The 24,015-nt window shown below is 33.4% G+C and overlaps 2 protein-coding genes and 1 long non-coding RNA gene across 5 annotated transcripts; 1 reads left to right on the plus strand and 2 right to left on the minus strand.

The window, feature by feature from the left end:
• Positions 1-13: 13 nt before the first annotated feature.
• LOC123268308 (integrator complex subunit 13) lies at positions 14-2,766 on the plus strand. Its single transcript, XM_044733272.1, has 8 exons — positions 14-92; positions 163-393; positions 462-536; positions 608-894; positions 957-1,047; positions 1,113-1,320; positions 1,399-2,272; positions 2,348-2,766. Exons 2-8 carry the CDS (start codon positions 178-180, stop codon positions 2,625-2,627), a joined length of 2,031 nt encoding a protein of 676 aa, XP_044589207.1. The 5' UTR covers positions 14-92; positions 163-177; the 3' UTR covers positions 2,628-2,766.
• Positions 2,767-10,325: 7,559 nt separating this feature from the next.
• Positions 10,326-16,103, minus strand: LOC123268311. 3 transcript variants are annotated; one of them, XM_044733280.1, is made up of 6 exons: positions 16,009-16,103; positions 14,482-15,577; positions 13,874-14,417; positions 11,690-11,786; positions 11,266-11,581; positions 10,326-10,946 (listed from the first exon to the last, which is right to left on the minus strand). In XM_044733280.1, exons 3-6 carry the CDS (start codon positions 14,020-14,022, stop codon positions 10,504-10,506), a joined length of 1,005 nt encoding a protein of 334 aa, XP_044589215.1. In that variant the 5' UTR covers positions 14,023-14,417; positions 14,482-15,577; positions 16,009-16,103; the 3' UTR covers positions 10,326-10,503. The 3 variants fall into 3 exon arrangements, with proteins under 3 accessions (XP_044589215.1, XP_044589213.1, XP_044589214.1); XM_044733278.1 differs by having other exon boundaries at positions 13,874-15,577; XM_044733279.1 differs by having other exon boundaries at positions 13,874-15,577; positions 15,998-16,089.
• A 1,886-nt stretch (positions 16,104-17,989) lies between these two features.
• On the minus strand, positions 17,990-23,343 carry LOC123268316. The gene is made up of 7 exons (XR_006510209.1): positions 22,786-23,343; positions 22,086-22,690; positions 20,150-20,411; positions 20,028-20,092; positions 19,734-19,961; positions 18,174-19,198; positions 17,990-18,100 (listed from the first exon to the last, which is right to left on the minus strand). It is a non-coding gene; the product is annotated as an uncharacterized LOC123268316 (long non-coding RNA).
• Between the last annotated feature and the right edge of the window lie 672 nt (positions 23,344-24,015).

Below are 24,015 nucleotides of genomic sequence, written 5' to 3' on the forward strand. Positions count from 1 at the left end.
TTTATTAATAAAAATGCTCCAGCTGAAAAATTTTTATAAATTTTATTAAAAAATGACAATTTAATTTTTAATTTGTTTAACAATAAATATCAGTAAGTATACATATGTTCTTTTACTTTGAGGTTAAGCCTGTCAATAATATAAATTGTTATTATTTTACAGATAAATTATTAAACAATGTTCCCAGCAAACCATAAAACAATATTTGTATTGGATCATACTCCATATTTTGGAATTTCAACAGACAGTCCTCTGGAATTTGAGTGTTTAAAAAGTCGTGGTCCCAATCATATACCTCTAGCTCCAATTTGTAAATCACTATGGACGACAAGTGTCGAGTCTTCTATGGAGTATTGTCGAATCGTTTGGGATTTATTCCCTTCAGGAAAGCTGGTATGTTCAACAGAATATAAATTATCAAATTTATTTATTATAAATTAATGAAAATCACTGAATTACAGGTGAGATTTGTGGTGAGCGATCATGCAGCACACATTCTCAATACTTGGAGTCCTACCCAGCAGAATTTAGCTCATGTAAGAATTTATTTTATTGCTAATCAATAAAAGTACTTAATTAAATTTTTTTTTTTTTTTTTTTAATGTAGATAATGAATGGAATGGCGATAATTGGAATACCACCGCGAAATCACCAGCCCGGTGTTGATTACTCAGTTATCCATGGTCTGAGAGTCGCGATAGAAGCTTTGACCGAGTGCTCGGAAACTCAGCACTCCATAAGGACATCCTTGAATGAAAATGATAATAAATTATTAAATCGTGGGCGCATTGTATGTATAACCAGCGCGCGAGATGACATCAATATGAAGAGCTTGGAAAATATTTTTTTAAATCAACTAACTCAGCAAAATAAAATTGCAATGGGTTCTGATCAGTAAGTTAAATTTTATTTACAATGATTTTAATTATTTATAATGAATTAAATTTTTGTTCCAGTTTGATGCCAATACATCATTGTCATTTAGTTATATTGAATATATTCCCCACCACTATTGAATCTCAAGTGACTAACCAAAGCCCCAGAGAGGTAATTATTTAGCGACAAACTAATATTACTCAATTAATTATTTATAATTGACTTATTATTTACAGTTGTCACCTTTGCTGACCATGGAAGTTCATTCTATGAAAGCAACAGCTCTACACTCAAAATTATCTCATTTGATTTTGTCACACTATAATTTATCGAGTACAACAGTAACGGGAATTCCAATGAAAGAGGAGCAAAATGCAAGTTCTTCGGCTAATTACGATGTCGAAATTTTTCATTCAGTTAATGCTCATTCTTCTATTTTAAATGGTAATTATAATAAATTTTATAAAAATAAAATTGACTGTTTAATAATAGAGAGATAATATAAATAAAAATATTTTTTAGGTAACCCCCAGGACTCAGCATTATTGAAAACGTTTCGTAGATTCGAAGAAGGATCAGAGTACGAAACAGTAACATTAAAATGGTGTACACCTCGCGGTTGCAGCGCATCAGAGATGCAAAACTGCACAGCAATGCACCGGATAACTCCGGTAGACGTAAATAGTCGTCCCTCTTCGTGTTTAATAAACTTTTTGCTTAACGGTAGATCAGTTATGCTGGAAATGGTTCGCAAGAGCGGCGGCAAAACAATATCACACTTGCTGGCGTCTCACGGTGGAGAAATATTTATTCACACTCTGTCGACTGCGCGCAGTGTCCTCGAAGATCCACCGTCAATCAGTGAGGGTTGCGGAGGACGTGTCACCGATTACCGGATCACTGACTTTGGTGCTTTGATGCGAGCCAATGTGTTGGCTCCGTTGAAACGCACAAACAACAATCAAGAAGATGAATTGGTTCCAAAAATGAAGGCGAGACTTGATTGTCATACGCGTTACTGGCCAATGTCAATTTCAAGTACGCTGATGTTCAATTTAAAACAAATAATCGATCCACTTCCAGAGCTGATGATAAAAGAGGAAATGACGAAAGACGATCTGATAAAATGCAAGAAATTAATGTTCAATTTATTGCAATTGGAATCGAAACACGAGAGCTTGGCTCTCCCGAATCTTGGAGGCGGACGTGGCGGAAAAAGTACCATTCGTCGAGAAGAGCATTATCGTTTGTTATGGGAAGAGCTTGAGACATTTGTAAAAGCACATGCCGATAATTCTCAGATGCATATGGAAGTCCTTATTTGTCTTCTTGAAATTAGAAACAAGAGCGATAAAGATAAAGTTGAGCTTGATGCCGCTACTAGAAAATTAGATGGGTATTTATTTATTTAATTATTTTTTATAATAATTATTATTTTTTACTATTAAATATTAAATTTTTTTGTTATTAGAATTGGAAAAGAGGAAATGGGTGGACGTGCAAGTGTAATCCGGGCAACAACAGACTCACCAATGTCACCGCCTGCTTGTACAGCTACTCCAGCAATAAAACAAGAGCGAAAAATTAGCGTATCAAAGAGTCTCTTGGATATTTGGCTGTATCGAAGTATGCCGAAAGATCGACGACCCGAGTTCCATGGTCGGGTTAATAGTGACGGACCACGTGCTAAATTATACCCGAATTTAAAAGAAGTTGGCCGAGAGCCCCGTGAGACCATTGTCGAGACCTAGTTTATTTATTTATTTTTTTTTTTTTTTTTTTTTTTCTTTAATGCGTATATACTTTATCTAAATTATCGCGAGCCTTATAACATTAATCATTTATCACAATGATTTATCTTGTAAATACAGAATATTTTTTAAAAAATAATTTTCACTCTATTTAATTACTAATTTTTTTCTTTCTTTCTTTATTTTTTAGTTGAATTTAAATTATAAAAAATTATCCCAGCAATTTAATTCGACTCTGGATTAAAAACAAACGGATATTAAAAATCTAAAAACATAAATTAAAGAAACAGAGAAAAAAAAAATTTAGCGTGACTTTAGAAATATTTTATCAGAGTGAAATAATCGTGTGAGTCTAGTAGCTGTCTGCATGACAATACACACTTACATCCTGGCATAAATATTATATTAAAATAATACGTTGACCCCTATCGAGTGTACTTAGGGTTTGTGGTGTTATCTCCAGCTGATGTACGGTTAATCGATTAAAGAAACGCAATACCGTACTCACGTACACGCGCCAATGATGATAACAATACAAACGCGAATTGTTTAGCACGGCGAAAGTCCTGAAATAGAAAGAATAAATTTAATAATGGTGAACAGAATTAAAGGGCAAGAAGTTTGATATCAAGTGTTGATTAAAAGCAGCACAGAAAATATATACAAAAAATAGTTAGAGTGATACTCTCTTCAGAACAAGAGAAGAAACGACCGTATAATAAAAAGAGTGAGAGGATGAGGAAGAGGAAGAGGAAGAGGAGGCGGTGGTTTCAAGAGGAGGATAAAGAGGATGAAGAGGAAACGCGGGGACATTGAGAGTGCAAGTGCGTGACGTAACGGTTCATTCATCCCGAGACAGACGATATCCCTGGTGTGGTCAATGGTTCGTATTGTATACATATACATTTGGTACGTGCAACGTTACTGCTACTGCTGCTACTGCTGCTGATGTATTTTATACTCACTCGTGTATGTTATTAGTGGGGGTGTGCGGTGTGTTTCAGTACGATTACCAGCTTACAGTATATCTATATGTTGTAAGCACAACTTAATTTTATTCGTTACCTTCCTCTTCTAGTGTATTAATACCTCTCAACAACCTGTATGATGTAGATGGATAGCAATAATGTCATTGAACTGTTACTGTCATGGTCATACCGATTCAATTACACTGGCAAGAAATACTCGATGCTATAATTAAATACTGTAAAAAAATTGACTAAAATTTTATTACTGTACTTAATAAGTAGAATGAGAAGACTAGTGGTTGTTTAATTAAAGAAGAAAGACCCGATGAAATTTTAAAATAAAATATTGATAAAGTTATTGCAAAACTGATAATAGAAATATACATGTGTATGTATAGACTGTGTAGACGTAAATCGATAGGAACTATTTTAGCTTTATATTCACGGAAATAACGATCTATTGTCCGGTTGGTTTGCTTGTTGGCTCTGCGGCCGATACCAGTTTATAATTCATCATTCATTCTTTTGTCTATCTACATCTAATAATAAAAATCACCTCGTTTTTTATTTTTATACAACTCGGTGCAATAATAATTCAATTTTTTCAATACGACATATTTTTTATAAAAATAAACACCCAGTAATTTCAGTACCAGTTCAGAGTTTTATTTAAATTATATAAAAGCTCGACAAATGTTTTAGAGAAAATAATTAAAAAAAAAAAAAATTGAGCAACATCAGCAATGTTAAAGATGATCTCAGCAAAGCTCACAACTATTTAAACATCTAACGAATATATTTGTTGGAATAAATAACAAGCTGGATAGGAGTATTAGTTGAACGTACGCCACAAAATAACTACGCCCTGTTACGCCCCTGGCTCTGGCTCTGAAAGCCCGCAGTGTCGTTATATGCCAGGCTAGGAAGAGAAAAAATTCTGAAAAAGAGAACCACCACAGCCAGCAACCCCACTGTTTTATATATATATATGTACATAATATAGAGTGTAGAGAATGCCGGCTGTGAATAAGCCAGCTGCTATACCCATACGTTTAAGCGAGTGCATCATCATCATCATCATCAGCAAAAGCAAAAGCAAAAGCAAAAGCACTACTACTAACTTTAGTGAGCTTGAGGCTATATACTGAGCACAGGGATAAGGATTTTGGAAGCAATAGTAGATATAGGGAGAGAATGTTCAAAGCACAGCTCTCAGAAACTCTCGCTCTGGCCCAAAGCCTACTCTATAAGTATAAAAATAAAAATAAATGTAAAAATAAAATTGAAAATGCTGAGCTAGTATACCCATAGCACAGCACAGTGTTATAGAATGAAAGGACAAAGAGAAACTTTGACCCTCGAGAAACGTTTACAGCTTATATCCTATTGCAGGCTGCCTGCTACCTACTTTAACAGTAGAGAAGACCATCGGTACAATATATTTGTATTCCGAGCCAGGGTATAAATCCTCGGCTGTACAAAGGATCCAGTAGACTGAGACTGGTTTGGGTATTTCACAGCATATTGTACTGCTCCACCTAACTCAGGTATAAGGTATAAGGTTTAAGCTAGAAGATATAACTTCAAATGGAGAGACTACAAAGTATATTTACAGACAGCTCACACCATTATATCTATATACCTATAGCTATCTTTTGAGTAAAGTTTGGACTTTACCCTGGTGAATGGAATGCATTAGCCGACCCGGACTGCCCAGTCCTATGAAAAATTAACGTCCTTGAATTTTGTGAAAAACCTTATTTATACTTAGAAATTTTTCTTAAAGATAGATTGAAGCTTTTAAAACCCTCCTCATTAAGTCTTTAAAATGACATTCACTTTTTTAAGCTGGATATTTTGCTTTCAAAAATATTGTAAGAAATATTACTGTTTAAACTTTTTATAAAATGAACTAAATATCAAAATGTTAATGAGAATTAATATTATTGACAGAGAGATGAAGGGCAGTAGGACGTAGATGGCCTGATAATGTATTGATAATTGGTGAGTATAAACTACCCGGTTAGAGTAAAAGTATAATGTTGATATGAATGTAGAGTAACAACATGTGCTGGTAGATGGTATGTAGAGGAAAGTCGCACGTCGCAGGTCGCACGTGTTACGTCACTCAATGTTTACAGATACCACATACTACTCTATATATCTACAAATACAAGTAAAAGCCTTACTCGTGACCTTGTGTTTTGTATATCATCCGTCTGGTACACAGCAGCAGCAGTATCACCCGCACTACACCGCGGATCTCCATTCTCAGTGATGGTCTCTGCTCCTCTGCTCCTCTGCTCCTCTATTCTTCTTTCTCTGTTTTACATCCAGTAGAGCATCAGAGAACCTCGTATTCCATCCCGCGAGCCCCGGGAAACCCCTTTGGAAGACTCCCGATTCCCCTCCCCCACACCACCCTCCTGACGACCAGCACCAGCACTAGCAATAGCAGTACCAGCAACCAGTTGTTTCTGCTGTCTGTGACGTAATCCAAAGAGTATCACCATCAGTATGAGCACACACATAACAACGACCTGTCGGGCCAATCACCCCCTCTTTCTTCTCTCTTCTCTTATCCGCAACACTTGTTATTATTATTATTATTATTATACTTAGTCCCTTTTATATATTATTGTTATTGTATAGGTGTTGTTAACTGGTTCTGTCTTTTAAAGCTATTAAATTATTATATTATGTGATACAGAGTCTGTTTCACAAGTATAGAGAAGTTGAATAAGCGGCTTGTCTCAATGTGTATGTATGTCAGTACTCTTACTCTCTTATATTATATATATATAAATGTATTGTTGGTAGGTGAGCGTGTATTGAGTGTAACTAACCGCCTGCACCCCAACACGTCTCGGGGAATACCACCAAGTATTCCTTTATAATAAAATATATATATATGAGTCTGAGATACGTCTGCAGGTCTAGACACTGCTATCTCCCACTATTACTACAACTTATTTAAATTCTATGTCACTCTAGATATTATTAGGTCACCGTATCATCCGCAATCTATCTCTTCCCTATTTATTTTAATTATTATTATAATATTATATCCAGAGGTTGTCATTAAAATTATCTAAATAATAATAAAGCTTATTTATTTTTATTATTATTTATTTTTTAAATAATCATTCACTACAGTACATAATATATTCACTCCGATAATTACAATCATTTATCATTATCATTATTATTATTATTATTTTATTTTATTTATTTATTGAATCGCAGTTACCTTTGTCTTACGAGTACTATTAAATACATATAAATAGCGTTATTTATATAAGAGTGCTCGGAATCATTATTTAATAAGTTATCAAGACCGAACACCACCAGAGCACGAAAATAAGTTTTTTAAATTTATTATTTTTATTAAAAAGCTTGGATCGCTTTCTCATCCTCGTCTCACTGTAAGCTACTTAAAAAATAATAACAATAATAATTACTCCTTAATAATATTATAATAAATAATAGTGGATTGGTATATTATTTAATTTGTTGTTTGTTAACTGCATGTTAAGGCCATAAGTGAAGTATCTAAATCTATCGTATCCAGCGCTAGGATGTTTTTTTTTTTTTATTATTAATTTATTTTATAATATAAATTGTTCCAGGGTCCTACAACACGAGGTACAATAAGAGAAGTCTTTTATTTATTTATTCATTTATTTTTAATTATTATTATTACTCTTATAAACTACCAATCCAAAAGCTTTTCGGCTCGATTTTTTTTTATCAATAATCCTGGACTTACAATTACATGCAATTTATATTTAATAAGTGCTCTAAAATGTATAACTACGATAATAATTAATATAATAGATCTAAATTTCGACGGCGAGTCGCTCCATGGCAGTGCTCCGCACGTTTTTTAAACATTTTTATCCTATTATTAATAATAATAGTTTAAAAAGGCTGTTGTTATTAGAGTAGCGTTCGCGAGTTTATAAAATTGAAATGTTAAAAAAAATGATTAATGATAAATTTACGCTTTTTTAATATTTTATTATTTTTTTTATTTTTTACTTGCTGATTTTTTAAAACATGAAACATCGGTAATGACAATAACATGATTTACTTAATTAAATATTATTAATTAATAATGTTTCATTTATTGGCTAGTTTTTATTTATAAATTGTTTATACAAAAAAAAAATGGACACTTATAACAATTAAATGAGGATCTAAAATTAATTATACAATTTTTTTTTTTTTCACTTTTTAAAAATTTTTTTTGCTAAAACAAAGTTAATTAGACATTAGTGTATATTTATTTTAAATGAATGACGTGCGAATAAGTCGATAACGACAACGGACTTAAAAATAATACCGCGCATTCATTCACAAATTTATCTTTATTATTATTATTATTATTATATATATATTTGTATACAAAATAATAATAATAATTATAATAAGAATCTTTCATATAATATAGTGTTAATTAATTATTTAATGACATAATAGATGAATAAAATGGATAAATTAATGACTTGTCTTGATGTCTATTAAATTTATGGAATGTCAGCGCGAATCATACACATAATAGATTCTCATAATCATAATAATCGATACCGATTATATAATATAATTATAAAATTAGTTGATTAATAAAATTATTTATTTTACCTTTTCATTACTAATGAAAAAAAAAAAAAAAAAAGAAAAAATCACAAGCCACGAGCAACGAAATAACGATCGACTGTCTCGGGATTATTTATTCCTAAATAAATACACTTTATTAACTATATATATCAACTACTTTATAATAATAAAAACCGCCACAAATTCATTAATTGTACAATTCAAAAGAGAAAAAAAGTTTATCACTACAATACAAAATAGATTGGAAATAAAAAAGAATCCAATATTTACTTATTTTTTGTCTACTTTTATTAACTCTTTTGAGTTTGTATATTTATTTATTTAATTAAATAATTAATAATAAAACTGCATTAAATGTCGACTTTAGCTGTAGTTCGTAGCATTCAAAATTTTATTATTACAATATGTTATCTATGTAACACGGGAATAGTGTGTTTATATGTGTGTGTATTTTGTGTTTCAATAGTAATAGTAATAATAATAATGATTGAGTAGTAACAAAATTTATTATCATTAATGGAAAAGCTTATTGATTAATAATTTTTCACATTATCCTTTCGTATACCCTTTTTTATTATTTTTTCTCTTCAGTAATAATCATACAAAAGCACAACATACAATAACAATACATACAAGTACACATAAAACTCAGGCACTCGCGATACTCAGCCATTTTACCCCATTCTCACACTTCAAGAAATTTCATTTTTTTTATTAATTATTATTATTTGCTTGTTGCTTCTTGTGTCTCGATCTCAATGTATACTCATGTTATTATAATTAAATGTTTGGGTTGTTGTTATTGTTGTCATAATTATCATTATTATTACTATTATCTCGACGTTGTATTATTATGAAAAAATACTAGTTTATTTCAATATTCCTGTACAAAAAAAATCTCAGTGCAGTGTGTTTTGTATTTAATCTGCAATTATCTCTCTCCTCTATTCATTTAGTTAATTGTTTTCATTATTAAGAAGGGTTTACATTTTTTCTCTCTCTCGCCCTCTATTGGACAAACGAAAGTATCTTCGTCATACTTGTACAACTTTATGCATAAATAAATGAAAATTTTCTAAAAAAAAGCGCTTCGCTCTTACAATAGATAATTTAATTATCTATCGTAAGAGCGAAGCGTTTTTTTCAAAATTTTATCTTATTCATAAGCAAAACTCGTTTGAAAATCAACTATCAACCGCTCTTAATAAATGTTGTTGCTTTTATTTATTATTTTTTTTTTTTTTTTTCTAGTCAAGTCGACTGAAAGCTAATTCTTTTTATTTTCCCTTAATGTACTTACAAGGTATTTGGTTTGCTTTATGCATCACTCATGCAGTTTTTTTACTCATATTTTATTTCAGCTATAAATTATGGTAATGATTCGATAATTAATAATAATTATAATTATAATAGATTAATTAAATAATTAATAATTATTTTGCCATTGTGTCGAAATGTTTATAAAAATGATCACGTTGGGTCAATTATTATTTCATTACAAATGATACAAATTATTTTATCGACGACATAAGTAGTGAAATATTAAATAATTTTAAACAAACAGTAAAGTAGTAAAGAAATTAATATATACCATAAATAAACTAAATTGTTACATTAAATTACGCGTTATTATTTTTGTTCATGTTTGGATCGTACCCGCGCAATCAGTGTGTAAGGCAGCCTCCGATCACGCGACATTTACTCAAACACAAACTTAGTAAAAGTATATATCGAAAAAGGAAAATTTATTTTTCGTAATAAATCGACTGATTGGAGTGATGTTAATCTCTCAATTGATATTTATAATTTACAATAAAACGTGACAAAAACACGGAGGAGCACAAGCCATTTTTTATTACAATTATTAAACAAAAGAACATCGGCCTTTTTAATATTATAGTTAATTAATTCAATGATAATAATAGTAATTAAATACGAGATCCTAGCTAGGATGAGAAAACGAATAACTTTTTTTTTTTGAATTTTTTTTTTTTTTTTTTTTTTTTTTTTTTTAAATTGTTAATAATGTAAAATTGGGAAAGTTTGTTTGGATATTACTTTCGCGACCCTGAGGTGATGGTGATAATAATCATTGTAATAATAAATGTTGTTTTTTTTTTTTTTTTTTTTTTATTAAATTGTTTTATTTTATTAATAGATGGTGGTGATGGTGGTAACTCCCGCGATTAAAAACGTCTCGCCGTGATCGGAGTCATGTTGGCCGACACAAGGCTATGATAGATAGGGTGGTTGTGTTGTTGTGTTAATGATGAATTAAGGCTTTGAGGTCACTTTTTAATTTTTTTAATGGGTGGTTCCTGAGCGTCCTGTGAATCTTCAGTATCCTCACTGTCAGTTGGCCTTGATGTGTTGCTGCAATCTTCATTTTCGTTTGTTGTTAACGAATCGTTAGTGTCTTCACTGGCGACAGCAGCAGTGATTGGAGTCGCTGGTTTGTCCATAGAGTCCTCGGTAAAGGAGGTGGTTGTGCTGTTCTCGTCGATGGCAGCTGGATCAATCGTTGCTGGTTCTTTTCCATTAACAACAGCTGCATCTTGATTGCTGTCGTCTGAGGGCTCAGTCGCGTCTCCATTGCTCGATGAGTGAGTTTTTCCATTTTCCGTGACTCCGGGGATCCCATCAAGCAATTCTGGCTTCATTTCAGATGCTATGTAATGAGTCCACAGTGCCAATTCTACTCGATGAGGGCTCCAGGTCTTTCCATTCGTCGCTGTAATTTTATTAATCCACAGTCATGGTCGGCCCTCGATTTTTATAAACGCCAGCTTTTATTTATTTATTTATTTATTTTTTTTTTTTTTCAATTTTATCTAAGATGGACTACAGTTTTCTCTTTCTCATCTCAACAATCAATATTATTGATTTAATACATCGGATAATTATAATATATTATTTTATGTTGAAAAATCAATAGTTAAAATTTAAAAAAAATTGAACGAGACATTTAAATAAAAAAAAAAAAAAATGTTTGAATTTTTTGTTCCCTCAATTAAAATTAAAAATAAAAGGGCATAAAAGTAGGCACTTACTCTGTTGGTTAAGCCTCTCGACGGTGGTCTGGATGTGTTGAACAAAATTGAGGTACTCCTTGGTCGTGTAATCAATGCCCTCGATTTCAGGTATCGCCATGAGACACTCATCAGCCATGAAGGGAGCGTGCTCGGGTGATGCGGCTGCGAGTAGTGCTGACGCCATCGTCGTCCCGACTCCTTTGAGATTCGATAGTGCTGTAATGGCTTGCTCCAAGTTTGGAAGTTTTTTGAAAGCTTTTTTTGTCTCAGCCATCACTGCTCGGGGAGTGTTTACTTTTACCAAGTATGAGAGCTGTGGGTAAAACTTGCCTCGCTAAAATTAAAAAATAAAAACAACCATACATTAATTACCAAATAATTACGCAACTTTATATTATTTTTTTTTTTTTTCTCATCTCTTTAAACTAACGATGACACTTACTGTCTGCTTCCATTTCATTGTCTGAACTAATTCTTCGTGATTAAGATGGGCATCTTTGCCACGGGATTTTATCTTTTTTGGGAGTTCATTTTGATACCTGAAATATAACAATTAAAAAATACATATTTAATCAAAAAAAAAATTTTAGAGCTTTAATTTGTTTTTTTTAAAATAAAATATAAATTTAGTAATTGGTATAGGATGTACAACGATGAGGAAAGAGTTACATTTGAGCATGCTGCGTCAGCATACTTGCGTCCATTTTGAGAGGCGCTCTTAGCACGCAACGCACTCCAACAAAAACAGCCTTGACACAATCACTCGCTCTATGCTTCTTTATATACTTCATTTATTATTTCTATTACTCTCTATAAAACTCATTACTCATAAATAAATAAATAAATAATACAATGTAATACAAAAATAATTTTTAATTAAAAAAAAAAAAAAAACCAAGTAAATAATCAGAGTACAATTCAAAAATTTTAAAACAATTACGTAAGCAGCCAGGTGCGTAAATATAATTTGTTATTAAATTTGAAATAAACAAAAAAAGTGGATTGATTGGCAAATAAAAAGTTTAATGGGGTTTTTGTGATAATAGTGACATATGTCTGACACTAAGAGCTATGCACTTATGTATTAGTACCGTGTGCTAAGCTCCAACTCCAAAATTTATTAAACTTTGCAACATTTAACTTCAAACTTTAATCGGGGTTTCCTCAATGCTGATGTTAAATAATATTTAATCAGTAAATTGAGTATTTAATTAATTAATGTGATTCAATGAATTTTTATTACAGAAATTAAAAGTAATACTGTAAGTGAAATTGAAATTCAATAGTATCGATTATCGATTTAACAAATGCTAAGTAACAAACAATACTTTTTCATTACTCGGAATTTTATTGACAATTAACTTTTATATTATTCATTATCGTTATTTACTTAAAAAAAATTATAAATTTTAAATAGACTCGGAATCAATAGAGTGAGATTGAAGAAAAAAGAAAAAAAGCTGACGATCAATAGCCGTCGCTACGATATTAATTTTTCCTGATGAACTCTGTTAAAAATAATATTAAAAAAAAGTAAAAAGGTTTGTAATTTTATTAGCAATTGTCAAATAACATTTGTCATTGAATTTAAAGTTATTAATAAACGACATATAAAAAAATCTAGTGGGTTATTATTGTCACTGTAAAAATCAATAATTACATAAAATTAAATTTTATTAAGTTCAAGTTAATTAGATCAATTAATAATTAAACCTTTAAATGAGTTATCTTTTGAATAAATAAATAATTTAATTGATTAAACTTTTTTAGACAGAGAATCTAAAATTATTTTTAGCGCTTCTATTAAATGTCAAGCTGATATAAATTTTTTATAGCGACAAAATGATTTATTAAATTTTTTACTCTAATTGGAAAAAAGAAAAAAAGTAAAAAAAAAAAGAAGCGGTAAAGACAAAAGGTTAAGATCTAAGTATTTACTAAAAAGAAAAGAACCAGAGCACGTGACAATTGTGTATATTTGATAAAACTCGTGGTAACGATGATGATGATGATGATGATGAAAAAAGGAAAACAATTATTAATGATGACGTAGTTAGCTTGTGTGAGTGTGTGGGTATTTAAAGACTGCCTAATTGTCAATGTCTATAAGGTATATGTGAGTGTCTGTTAATAGAGAAGAGATGTGTCGGCGAATCGCGGGGGGTGGTATCGGATAAACGAGGGGAAACAGATTGAGATTGGAAGTTGTGCGCTCAAATACACGGGCACAGTGTGCTACGTGCTGGCAAACTGACGAGTAGGCATGGTACGGGTTCATTGTCCCGTGGTGTGTACTGTGTGTTGTAAAAGCTAAACCCGTCGCTGCTGCTGCTACTGCTTATATATTATATACTTCTGCTGGTAGTACTTTTACACGTATGTTCTGTATATACTCAAAACAGCTAAATAATATTGGCTTTATCAATATATCCATAAAACGAATCAACTTGTATAGCGGACTTTAAAAAATAAATATTAAAGACAGAACTCTGAAAAACATTAGCCATGTGTGTAAAAAATACATCTATAAAGGACATATATTCTATGTAGATAATATAATGTATAGAAATATAGATATGACATTACTGTATTAATAATAATAATAATAATAATAATAATAACTTACCAATTGTCCAATTTGATAAGTTCCTCGGGTTTCTTGTTTTTCCTATCGGCCTTGAGTCTCAATGCCTGGGGATACAATTTAATAACGTGTTCGAATTGGCTTGCCGTACCCTCGAGAAAGAAAGTCGCCGTATCCCTTACGGAAGCCATTGTGAAAACTGTAATTTGTGATTAGACGTATAGAGGGCGACAGCAACGTCTCGGACAGAGCAGTATGTAGAATACAATCTGTCTGTCTCTGTTAATCTTTATATATTTGTCGGTGCTTGTTACTCTGGTGGTTTTAACTAAAATAAAATATATAATCTCCCCTCTCGCAGTTTGCCAGTGAAAACCGCCGCGTGAGTGAGATGTAGTATTCTATTTCACCCTATCTCTGTATGCTGATTTTGCTTGTGCTTGTGCTTGTGCTTGTGCTTCTGTTACTGTTACTCACACTACTACTTGACAACATAAACTCGTATTCTCGTATTTGCCGGTGACGGAACAACCAAACAGCATGGACATACAATGCGTACTATCCACGCGGTTACCGATAATACGATCTGGGACAATTATTTATTATTTAACTAGTAAAAATTTATATTTTATTATTCTTATTTAACACACCAACGATATTAACACGAAGCCGTTCACGACACGACTGGTTTCTCTTCCACTGTTGAAACCCACTATTCCCTCGACTATGACCAATCAGAAACTCGACAGTGCTTCTCTGTCAGACTCACGGTAATTTTAGTTGGAAAAAAAAAAATAATGAAGAAAAAAAAAATAAAAATCCAGTCACAGTTTTTCTTTTAAATAATTAAAACTTTTTAAAGAACCTACGAGTAGTCGTAAGTCCGGTGCTGTACCGTTCACTACGGACTCAAATATAATCTCACTACGACTTCATAGGGCGCGATACTCAGTGCTTGCGAAATTTAATGTTCTGGTGGTGGGAGAGAATCGTGCGATCAAGCCCCACACTCGGTCCCTTCGCCGTCCTTGTTTCTTGTTGGTGGAAGGGAAGTGCTCAGCCAATAGGGGGCACCACTTTACGGAGCAGTAAATACCGCCTCCTCGGTATCTTTTCCCTCTCTCTCTTTTAAACGTTCTCAGCGCGTCGCTATTCTACACACGCAAGCCTTTTTTCTCTCTCTCTCTCTCTGTCTCTCTTTTTTTTTATCTTTATATATGTATATATATGTTAAATTTTCGACTGTGTCACTCGTCGCAACAGCCACCGACCTCAACTGTAAACGACAATCGTTCGGCCGTACGTCCGGGAAAATTTAAAAATTATTAAATGCAGATACTCGTCTCTGCTGTAGTACTGTCCGCTCTTCCACCGGCTTCAGACAATTATATTTTTTGTAGCTCTGAAAACCAGCGCAGCGCTCCCAGATATTCTACCATACCAATGATGACTCGTATCGTATTGGAGTTTTTAAAGTTACCGAATACAAAAAAAAAAAAAAGAGAAAGAGAAATAAAAATAAATTAAAATAAAAACTAAACAGTAAAGTAAATAAAAAAATAAACACAAGGTGAGGTTTTTAAAGTCAGTGCTTATCACCACAAGAGCCAGTATACTTTTCTCCACTGGTAGACGTAGTACAAGTCGACGTGGTCGTTGTTATCCTTGTCTTTCAGTGCGATGTCACTCGTTCCATTTACGCTTCATTTGAACGTATGTCAGCAGCATTCCCACGGCTGGTGATTACTTTTTTGAAAAATAAAAAAAAATAAATCATAAAAATTATAAATTAAATATAAATAATAACATCCAGTGTTATAATCAATCAATAATAAAATTAAACTGATAACTAGATTTATTTATTTATTTATTATACACACACCACACAGAACCGCGACAACGACCATGACGATGACGACGATGACAATAACAATAACGAGGTGTATGCGTGTGTGTGGATAATGACCAAGACAACGAGGCTACAAGTTGTCAGTGAGTGAGCAAAAAATATTTAAATTATTATAATAAATAAATAAATAAATATTTGCTCTAAAACTCACAAACAGTATTTATAATTTTAATTTAATTTAATTAAATATCTTATTAATAATAAAAATAAAAAGTATAACAGAGTGTTGTTATTTTTATAAATAATCAAGTAGGTACCGATTGCTCACCAGTAGTTGCTAGAGTTGGAGCCACGATGCACTTTGGTGCGTCAATGTATAGTTTTTGTTTTGTTTTGTTTTGTTTTTTTTTTTTTTTTTTTTTTTTATTATTATTATTATTATTTCTTATTCTCTCGGGCTCAGTAGAGGCTCAGACTCGGGCACTAAAGTTGGTACATACAGTAATAATTAGGAGACGGTCACGTACGGTAGGGTGTCGTTTAAAGACACGCGCATACGCCAATGATGATAATATTCACACACTCACTCTACTCACACGCTCCCACGTTTTGTATTTGGTGCGGTTAGAGCTGAGCTGAGGATGTACTATTATGTACTGTATGTAACGACGATTTATTTGAATCGAAATCGAGAACAGTATAGCACCACACAGTATAGAGATCGTCAGCGTTGGAGTTGCTCAGGCAAAGTTCCAACGAGGAGCTACGGAGCTACGAGGAGAGAGTTCCAACTTGGATAATGTAACTCTAAATTCTCAATGCTCGTATCGGGTTGGTTGTTCGTAAGTTCTTATAAATCGTATACTATACCAGTGTACGTACGTATGTATCGAATCGCTCTACTGCTCGGTACGGGTACGGGTACGGGTACGGGTACGGATACAGTGCCTACAAAGGCTACGAGTATAAACCACCAGTAAAGTCGATTTGCTTTTAGTTTGCTCGTGCGTTAACTATAGTAATACCAAAGCCCGAACGAGGGCAGCGCCATCGCTACCAACTGGGTCTCCCCACTGTTCCTGCATCATCATCATCATCATCATCATCATTTTAAATAATTCCCCAAGAGCCAACTGAGCCAAGAGCCAGTCTACACTCTACATCTACACCGTCTGTATGTACATGGACATACATTTCTGGTGTATCAGTGTATCACGTTGCTCGCGCAACCGACCTTCCACGCCAACTGTCCCTCGTCTCTGGTTCCCCAGCTCCCCTTGGAAGCCACGCCAGCAAAGTCCGACTCAACTCTCCTCCAACAATCCCTACTACTTCCATACATTCTACTTCTACTGGCGTATAGCTGCGTTGCTTCTGCTTCTGTACTGCTGCTTAAAAAAACTACTTTTAATACTTTGCACCCTTGTTGAAGAAGCCTTCGGGTCCAATTGAAAATTTTTCAGTCAAACCCTGTCGAGTATACGCTTTTCTTCTTTTTTTTTTTCATCAATAATACTTTTTATATAAATCCTACAAAAAAATATAAATCAGATTTTATATTTGTCAAACATAAAATTATTATAAAATAAAATAGAATGTCTATCTACCAGGATAGGAGTATAGAACTATGTCGCCACGACAAGGCTTCATCATCATCATCATCATCGTCGTGGTCGTTGTAGAATATAGAGGTAGTATTATATTTGATGTTCTGTTCTGTTCTGTTTCTGTTCTCTCGCTCGATCGTGCTGCTGGGTAAGCGACTAGAAATCGATGTTGAGGCTGCCTGGGAGGTACGCGACAGTGCCGTATCCCGTACCCAACAGTACTCGCTCCAACTCACTGTGCTAACTCAACAAACTAAACTCTGATATCTATGATGGTCGTTACTCGTTACGCTATGTCGAGACTTGATCCTTCCACACGAGATATGCATCATACCGTATACATATCCAGTTTTCATTAGTATTTTGTGTTCCATCAATACCAATACCAGTACCAGTATCATCAACGTTAAATTTAATCGCAAAGGATGTTCACGCGAATGCACGTTACTGCTTTTGTATTTATACGATCATGACGCCGCCGACGACGATGCCGATGATGATGATGATGATGATGTTGATGAATACATACGAATGCATAGTCAGCCAGCCAGCATACAGCATGTATGTTAAAAGAGAGACAAACATTAGATAGAATAACACGTGAGAGAGCTTTCGCTTGTAGCCTCATTCGCTAGCAATTCTCAGTCGCCAGCAGTAGTCTGTATTCTGGGCGACTAACAGGGGATTCAACATTATGTTCTGTTGAACATTCAGCTGCTGGGTGCTCCAACTAAACCAAATACAATCTCCATCAGCACAACAGGGGTTGCTTCTGCTCCTATCGCTCACCGCTGTCCTGTTAAATTTCAAATACTATCAAACGATTACGTGGAAATGTCCACCAATACTAACTCGTAAATTAAATTTATATATATATCCAGCTTACCCTGTACTGCCAGCTCACCAAAGGTATATATAATGGTATACCCAACACCAGATCCTATTTCTACATCATCTACGCATCTGCTACAACTTAAACATATATGTATATACATTTATCTTGACGTATGTTATCATTTGAGACGTAGATGTAAGGATAGCAAGGATGACACAAATAGAGTAAAGTATCGAATCTGGAAGAGACGTTAGGTGGTACAGCATCGCAATGCCTGACAATCCTTTCCCTTCTGATTCACATGTCATTACTACTACTACTACTACTTCTTCTTCTTCTTCTTCTTCACGTGGAGTAGTCTAGCTACAACATTATACACACATATACACATCCAGAATAAAATAGTGTACATAGATCTATTAAGGAGAGACACAGATGGTGAATTTATGCGCACGCATATTATATATAGACAAAGTTTACAAGTGTGGAAAGTAGTTGGCATTACATTGGCACATCGGTACATCGGTACATCCAGTTTCATCGGCTAGGCAGTTGTCGGTAGTCCGTAGTCCGTGGGATGTGGAGCCAGGGACGGCTCGTTCTCGGTTTTTAGTGTTAGTGCTATGCTGTACATGTTGGCGGCAGTATGACGATAATCCCACCAAGCACTAGCACACACACACACACACACACACATTCAACCAAGCCCCAGTCCCAGTCCTTTATCTCTGCAAACACACGTATAAATATACATACACATATAAAATCGACCTACAATGTACTCACTCGCTCACCCGGACGTACTGCTCCACGTGTACTGTATATATAGTCTTTCTTATCTCCTCTATCTTATATCCTGTCCTTGTCTAGTGGCTCTCTCCTCTTGTTTCTTGGACTGACAGCCGCACACACATACACACACCAACCCTGGACTCCGATGCTACCAATACATCGACTATTTGCACCAAGACACCAACATCGAAGCATCTACTCCATCCTTCATCGGTTAACTTGAGCCAGGCATACTGATATGATGGAAAGCGCTGAGCGAGTCATGCTCTACACCCAACTATAAACTACAACTTTAACTTTACGTTTATAGAATAAAAATACATAATCATAATAATAATAAATATATCTTTGACAATAGTTACTAATTTTATTTTATTTTATTACTTAAGCAATTAGTAAATGTTTAAATAACTCTCTATCCCTAGCAGAAAGAATAAAACGGAAAAAAAATGTCTCTTTTTTTTTTTTTTTTTTTTTTTTCTTTTCCCAGTAATTATTTTAAGTGGTTTTAAATTTAAATCCGAGCCCTCGACTCACTCGGTATTTTTGGTATTCCTGTGTAACGTATAACTATAAACGTGCTCGTTTCTTTTATAATAATTTTCAGGTAGAGGCATTTATACAAACCCAGGTCGTACTCTATGGATTTTATGACTATGCATTGAAATATTTAAGGATAAACCGATAGAGATAATAGATAGTAGATAACTAAGGGTTAAAGATCACAGGTCAGCCCTAGTTAATTTATGTATCATAATATCTTTTTAAACATAAATATTTAAAAACGGATATAATATATATAAAAAATAAAAAAAATACTGTGTTGTTTTGGAGTGGAGTTGAATATTTTTAGGTTCTTGCTGCTGGTTATGTTATGGATATTCGTGCGACGGTAAAATCGTCGAACCGGTGACGGAACTTGAACCCAACCTGGCAAGTAATATAAGTAAAGGAAGGGGCCGTCAGTTTTCCACTCTGTTTGTCCGCCTACCAGGCGTCCATAAACCCGCATGGCAGCATGGCCGTCGTCTCCTCTTTGCTCTCTACCTACATACACACATATACGTATAAATACCGTCAGCGTTCTACGACGCACCGTTATAATATACATACATACACACATATATCGATGCGATACCACTGAAGTAAGTATAGAACCAAGCAGCTACGGTGCACACCTACAACAATAATATAAGCTCAAGTAATATAAATGTGTGCTTGTACATCAACCATACCAACAGAAGCCTTTATTTGGTATTTGTAGTAGTATTCGTGCTTGAGTTTGTATTAGTCCCCTCTACTAAGCTGTACACGGTTTTACTTTATACAACTAAATATTGTATGTGTGTTGTGTATGTGTAGAGAGGTCTGCTGCTGCCTGCTGGTTCTCTGTAAGCCCCTCGTATCGCTGCTGCAAACGTTTGAAATTCAACCCCGCAACTTCAACTCTGTACAGGGTTGCCAGACTTCATTCCAGCACGTTTATTCCACGTTATCCTATAAATTAAAATATATATTTGTATTTTTTAATTATCATGAGAATCACTGGTCAGATAACCGTGTATTCACTAATTATTCACGTAATTATTTATTTTGTAAAATTAAATTTTATTTTATCTATTATTTTCTGTATAACTGTAATTCTATAAATGGGTATATAATATTATTCACAGTTGAAATATTTGTTTATATTATTAAAAAAGTTATTTGGAGTATGTGAATTATATCTCTAGATATGAATAATATCGCTGCAGCTGTGTTTGATAAAATACGCCAGTGATTTTCAACTTGCTCTTCTATGCAGAGTGTTGAGCGCAAAGCTCCAATCGAAATGCTTTTAAAAATAATTTAAGAGAAATTGTATTAAATTTATAAAATTAATTACATCGACAAGTTTTTAAGTTATTTAAACGAATAGTTGAATAAGTAAATGGAAAATTAGTATTTTTATTGGTTGGCGGTAGAGTACGAGGATGTAATCTAATAAAATTAAAAAATAAAGCCATTGATCGTTGAATGGTTTATTGTCTCAGCAACAGGTCATTCGCTTTGCGTCTCTATTATTCTATGAAATCTAATTGTATGTGATACTGTTTTATTTTATTGTTATTATTTTACTTGTTTGTCACAAGGGATACGATGACCTTGATAATAAAAGGAACTCCTCGTGTCAAGTGTATATCCACGGCTACGTCTACATTTATATTTTATTTGATGTATTACTAATAATGATAATAATTATTTTTATATTATACTATAGACACATATAAACTTGGGGCTTTTTCAATGTCCTTCGAGTTATAACAATCAATTAGACTTGTTCTTCTACTATTAATTTCTTTACAGGGTTGTCATCCACCGTGAGATAAATATTATCAATAAAAAAATAAGGGCTCCGATATTTTTAAGCTCAATATTGATGCAAAAAACAATTTATGATGTTAAAGTAGTTATCCATTATTGGTCTGCGGAAATGTTTGGCGTTTCAATAAATCTAGTTATTCGAAACCAGAGCAAATAATTTCATAGCGATACTTTAAATGAAAAAATAATAATCTAAAATGAAAATGTAAAATTTTTCAACGAATATCAATATTTCATTTTAAATTTGTGACTTGGTATGTTTTTTATTATGCAAATTTTCTCTACCCGTCTAATAAAGGTTAAAATATGCGTTTATTAAAAATTCTTTCACGAGTAACAACTAAAATATATTGTAAAGTAAAAGAGAAAGAGTAAAGTTATTGGATTTATGTATTTTATGTAATATATATATATTAGAGAACAACTAAAAAGATGTATTGAGCAGTAACATATTTTATAGCTTATTTAATACAATAAATAAAAGTCTAGGAGATAGTGTATGTGTGTATCGATTATATAAAGATAGAAGGACCAAAGTAGAAGCTGATATTGTAAGTGTAGCATGGTACGTCCTATCCGGGAAATGTTTTTTATCGGATGATCCGCCCCTGCTGTCATAGTCACGTTGAACCGGCATGTTTATACCAGGGGGATCCGATCAGATCGATATCTACGTTTTCTCAAGCTAAAACTAACATATTTTCTATTCTCCTGAATATCGAAAATTAAACTAAGTACACACTTATGTATGTAATACGCTCAGCACAACTTAATTAACATATTTTCAAATGGAAGCTCCAAAATTACCGGGTTGTTAGTTGTTGATATCTCTCGAACCAGAGATTGAGAACGTGTTTGGCTGATGAATTCTCTTCCGTGTAACACACATTTATGTAACAGTAACAGTAACAGTAGTGAAATCTATGTTAATCGATTTTCGCGAAATTTCAGGGTCAACCAACGACCAAAGGAGAAAGCTAGAGCAATAAGAGAGATAGAAGAGATGTATACACATATATATCTATATGGATCAAGTATAGTATAGAGGACGAAGAATTCAATTCCCCGTATCCGCACTACGTCCTTCCATTCCCTACAACTCGATTGTCATTCATGCGTTGTGAATCGGCAGCAGCTTATTTTTAGAATTACTGAATGAATGAAAGTGGAGTACACTTGTCGTCGTCGTCGTGGTGGTATCGTACCGTCGATTCAATAGTATTTGTATTATATATACAAACAGGAATGGTGTAATATGCCGCTACTGGTACTGGTCTTCTGGTACCGGTCAGATTTCTTAGTTAACTAATACTTTACTTAGTCTTATCTTATCGGAAGAAAAATTATAAAGATCCGCCACACATGACAATATTATATCCCTTTGATTAATTAATCCTCCTAGACATTGTTATCTGTAATAAATAATCCACTATTAAATTATAAATTCTCAATCAAATGGTATCAGGTATTGATACTGTTAATTAAATGCTCTACCTTAATTACCTACCCCAATTAATTAGATCAATCCCCCAATAATTCTTGTATTTAATTTTGAAATGTTAATTGATTAACACTAATTGGAATTTGTGGTCAATGACTGTCGAGGTTGAGTGTATATTAATTAACAATAATAATAACTATCGAAAGATAACATTGACGTGTCTGTAAATATATAATACGTTTATTAATAATATTAATACGCAAGCGTTTAGTTACAATAACTGTAAAGAGCATGTTATCTAAATCAAAGATTACGACAGGCATTGGGACAACCTTGACCCAGGTCAGCAACACCACTTGGCTCAGTGTAAACATAAGAGAGCACGTGACGTCTCGGATCACTCGAGCTACTCGCATGTACTTGGTACATCTATATACATATATTATTAGTAACATCCACTTTGATAAAACTGCATGCATAACGATATAGATATATACATGTGGATTTACGCTACCTAATAATATACGTAAGCGCAAAACAATGACTCGCCCACGATCGCACGTTATTTTTCTAACGACCGTTTAGTTTACATTTATACATTTTACTTGTAAGATAATAATTTATGAATGAATATAATAATAATAATAACAACAGCAACAATATCGATACTTATAATAGTAGTAATATGTATATATAGCTTGATCGGTGATGGTGGTGGTGGTGGTGGTGTGTAGTATAATAATTCTAGGTGAATGGCCGTGAGACATTAAATTAATGGCCTCATCATGGCTGTTTAGTTGTAGTAGACGGTACCGATACTGGTTAGCGAATCATCGTCGATGCCATACCACCAAACCTGGAAAAAGAGAGAATTAGTGTGCAAGCGAGTACGTTGTGTTTATTATTATAATTGTGTAGTCAGTAGCGATCATCAGAGAAATAAAATAATAAAAGAGAGAGACAAAGAATTGGAGGAAAAGTAGGGATAGAGGTGTATTGTCACTTTAAACTTTGGTGAGAAGCAGGAGAGACAGCTCGACAGCTGATGTCTTTAGTTGTAATTGGATGATCTATTGTCGCGGTTGAATTAAAGTTAAAACACCTACCACTTGCCACTTAGCACTTACAACCTACCACCAACCACCGGCTAGCCATGCCCATGGATAAGAGTACAAGATACATTTATCCGCGCACGTGCTACTCCCGTTTGCCAACAGATAGTAGTAAGTAGAGAGATTACTCTTGTCTTTCTCTCTTGTGTTTATATATATATATATATTTGCAAGTATATGTGTG

This window comes from Cotesia glomerata, linkage group LG7 (assembly GCF_020080835.1).
Source record: "Cotesia glomerata isolate CgM1 linkage group LG7, MPM_Cglom_v2.3, whole genome shotgun sequence".
NCBI lineage: Eukaryota > Metazoa > Arthropoda > Insecta > Hymenoptera > Braconidae > Cotesia > Cotesia glomerata.

What these genes read in the sequence shown, in the direction of transcription:
- LOC123268308 (XM_044733272.1), top strand. Translation starts at nt 178, where the DNA reads ATGTTCCCAGCAAACCATAAAACAATATTTGTATTGGATCATACTCCA. An exon ending in CCCAGCAGAATTTAGCTCAT is followed by an intron (nt 537 to 607) that starts GTAAGAATTTAT and finishes TTTTTAATGTAG; the next exon opens with ATAATGAATGGAATGGCGAT. An exon ending in CTAACCAAAGCCCCAGAGAG is followed by an intron (nt 1,048 to 1,112) that starts GTAATTATTTAG and finishes TATTATTTACAG; the next exon opens with TTGTCACCTTTGCTGACCAT.
- LOC123268311 (XM_044733280.1), bottom strand. Translation starts at nt 14,022, where the DNA reads ATGGCTTCCGTAAGGGATACGGCGACTTTCTTTCTCGAGGGTACGGCA. An exon ending in CTTATCAAATTGGACAATTG is followed by an intron (nt 11,787 to 13,873) that starts GTAAGTTATTAT and finishes GTTATATTTCAG; the next exon opens with GTATCAAAATGAACTCCCAA. An exon ending in CGAGAGGCTTAACCAACAGA is followed by an intron (nt 10,947 to 11,265) that starts GTAAGTGCCTAC and finishes ATAAAATTACAG; the next exon opens with CGACGAATGGAAAGACCTGG.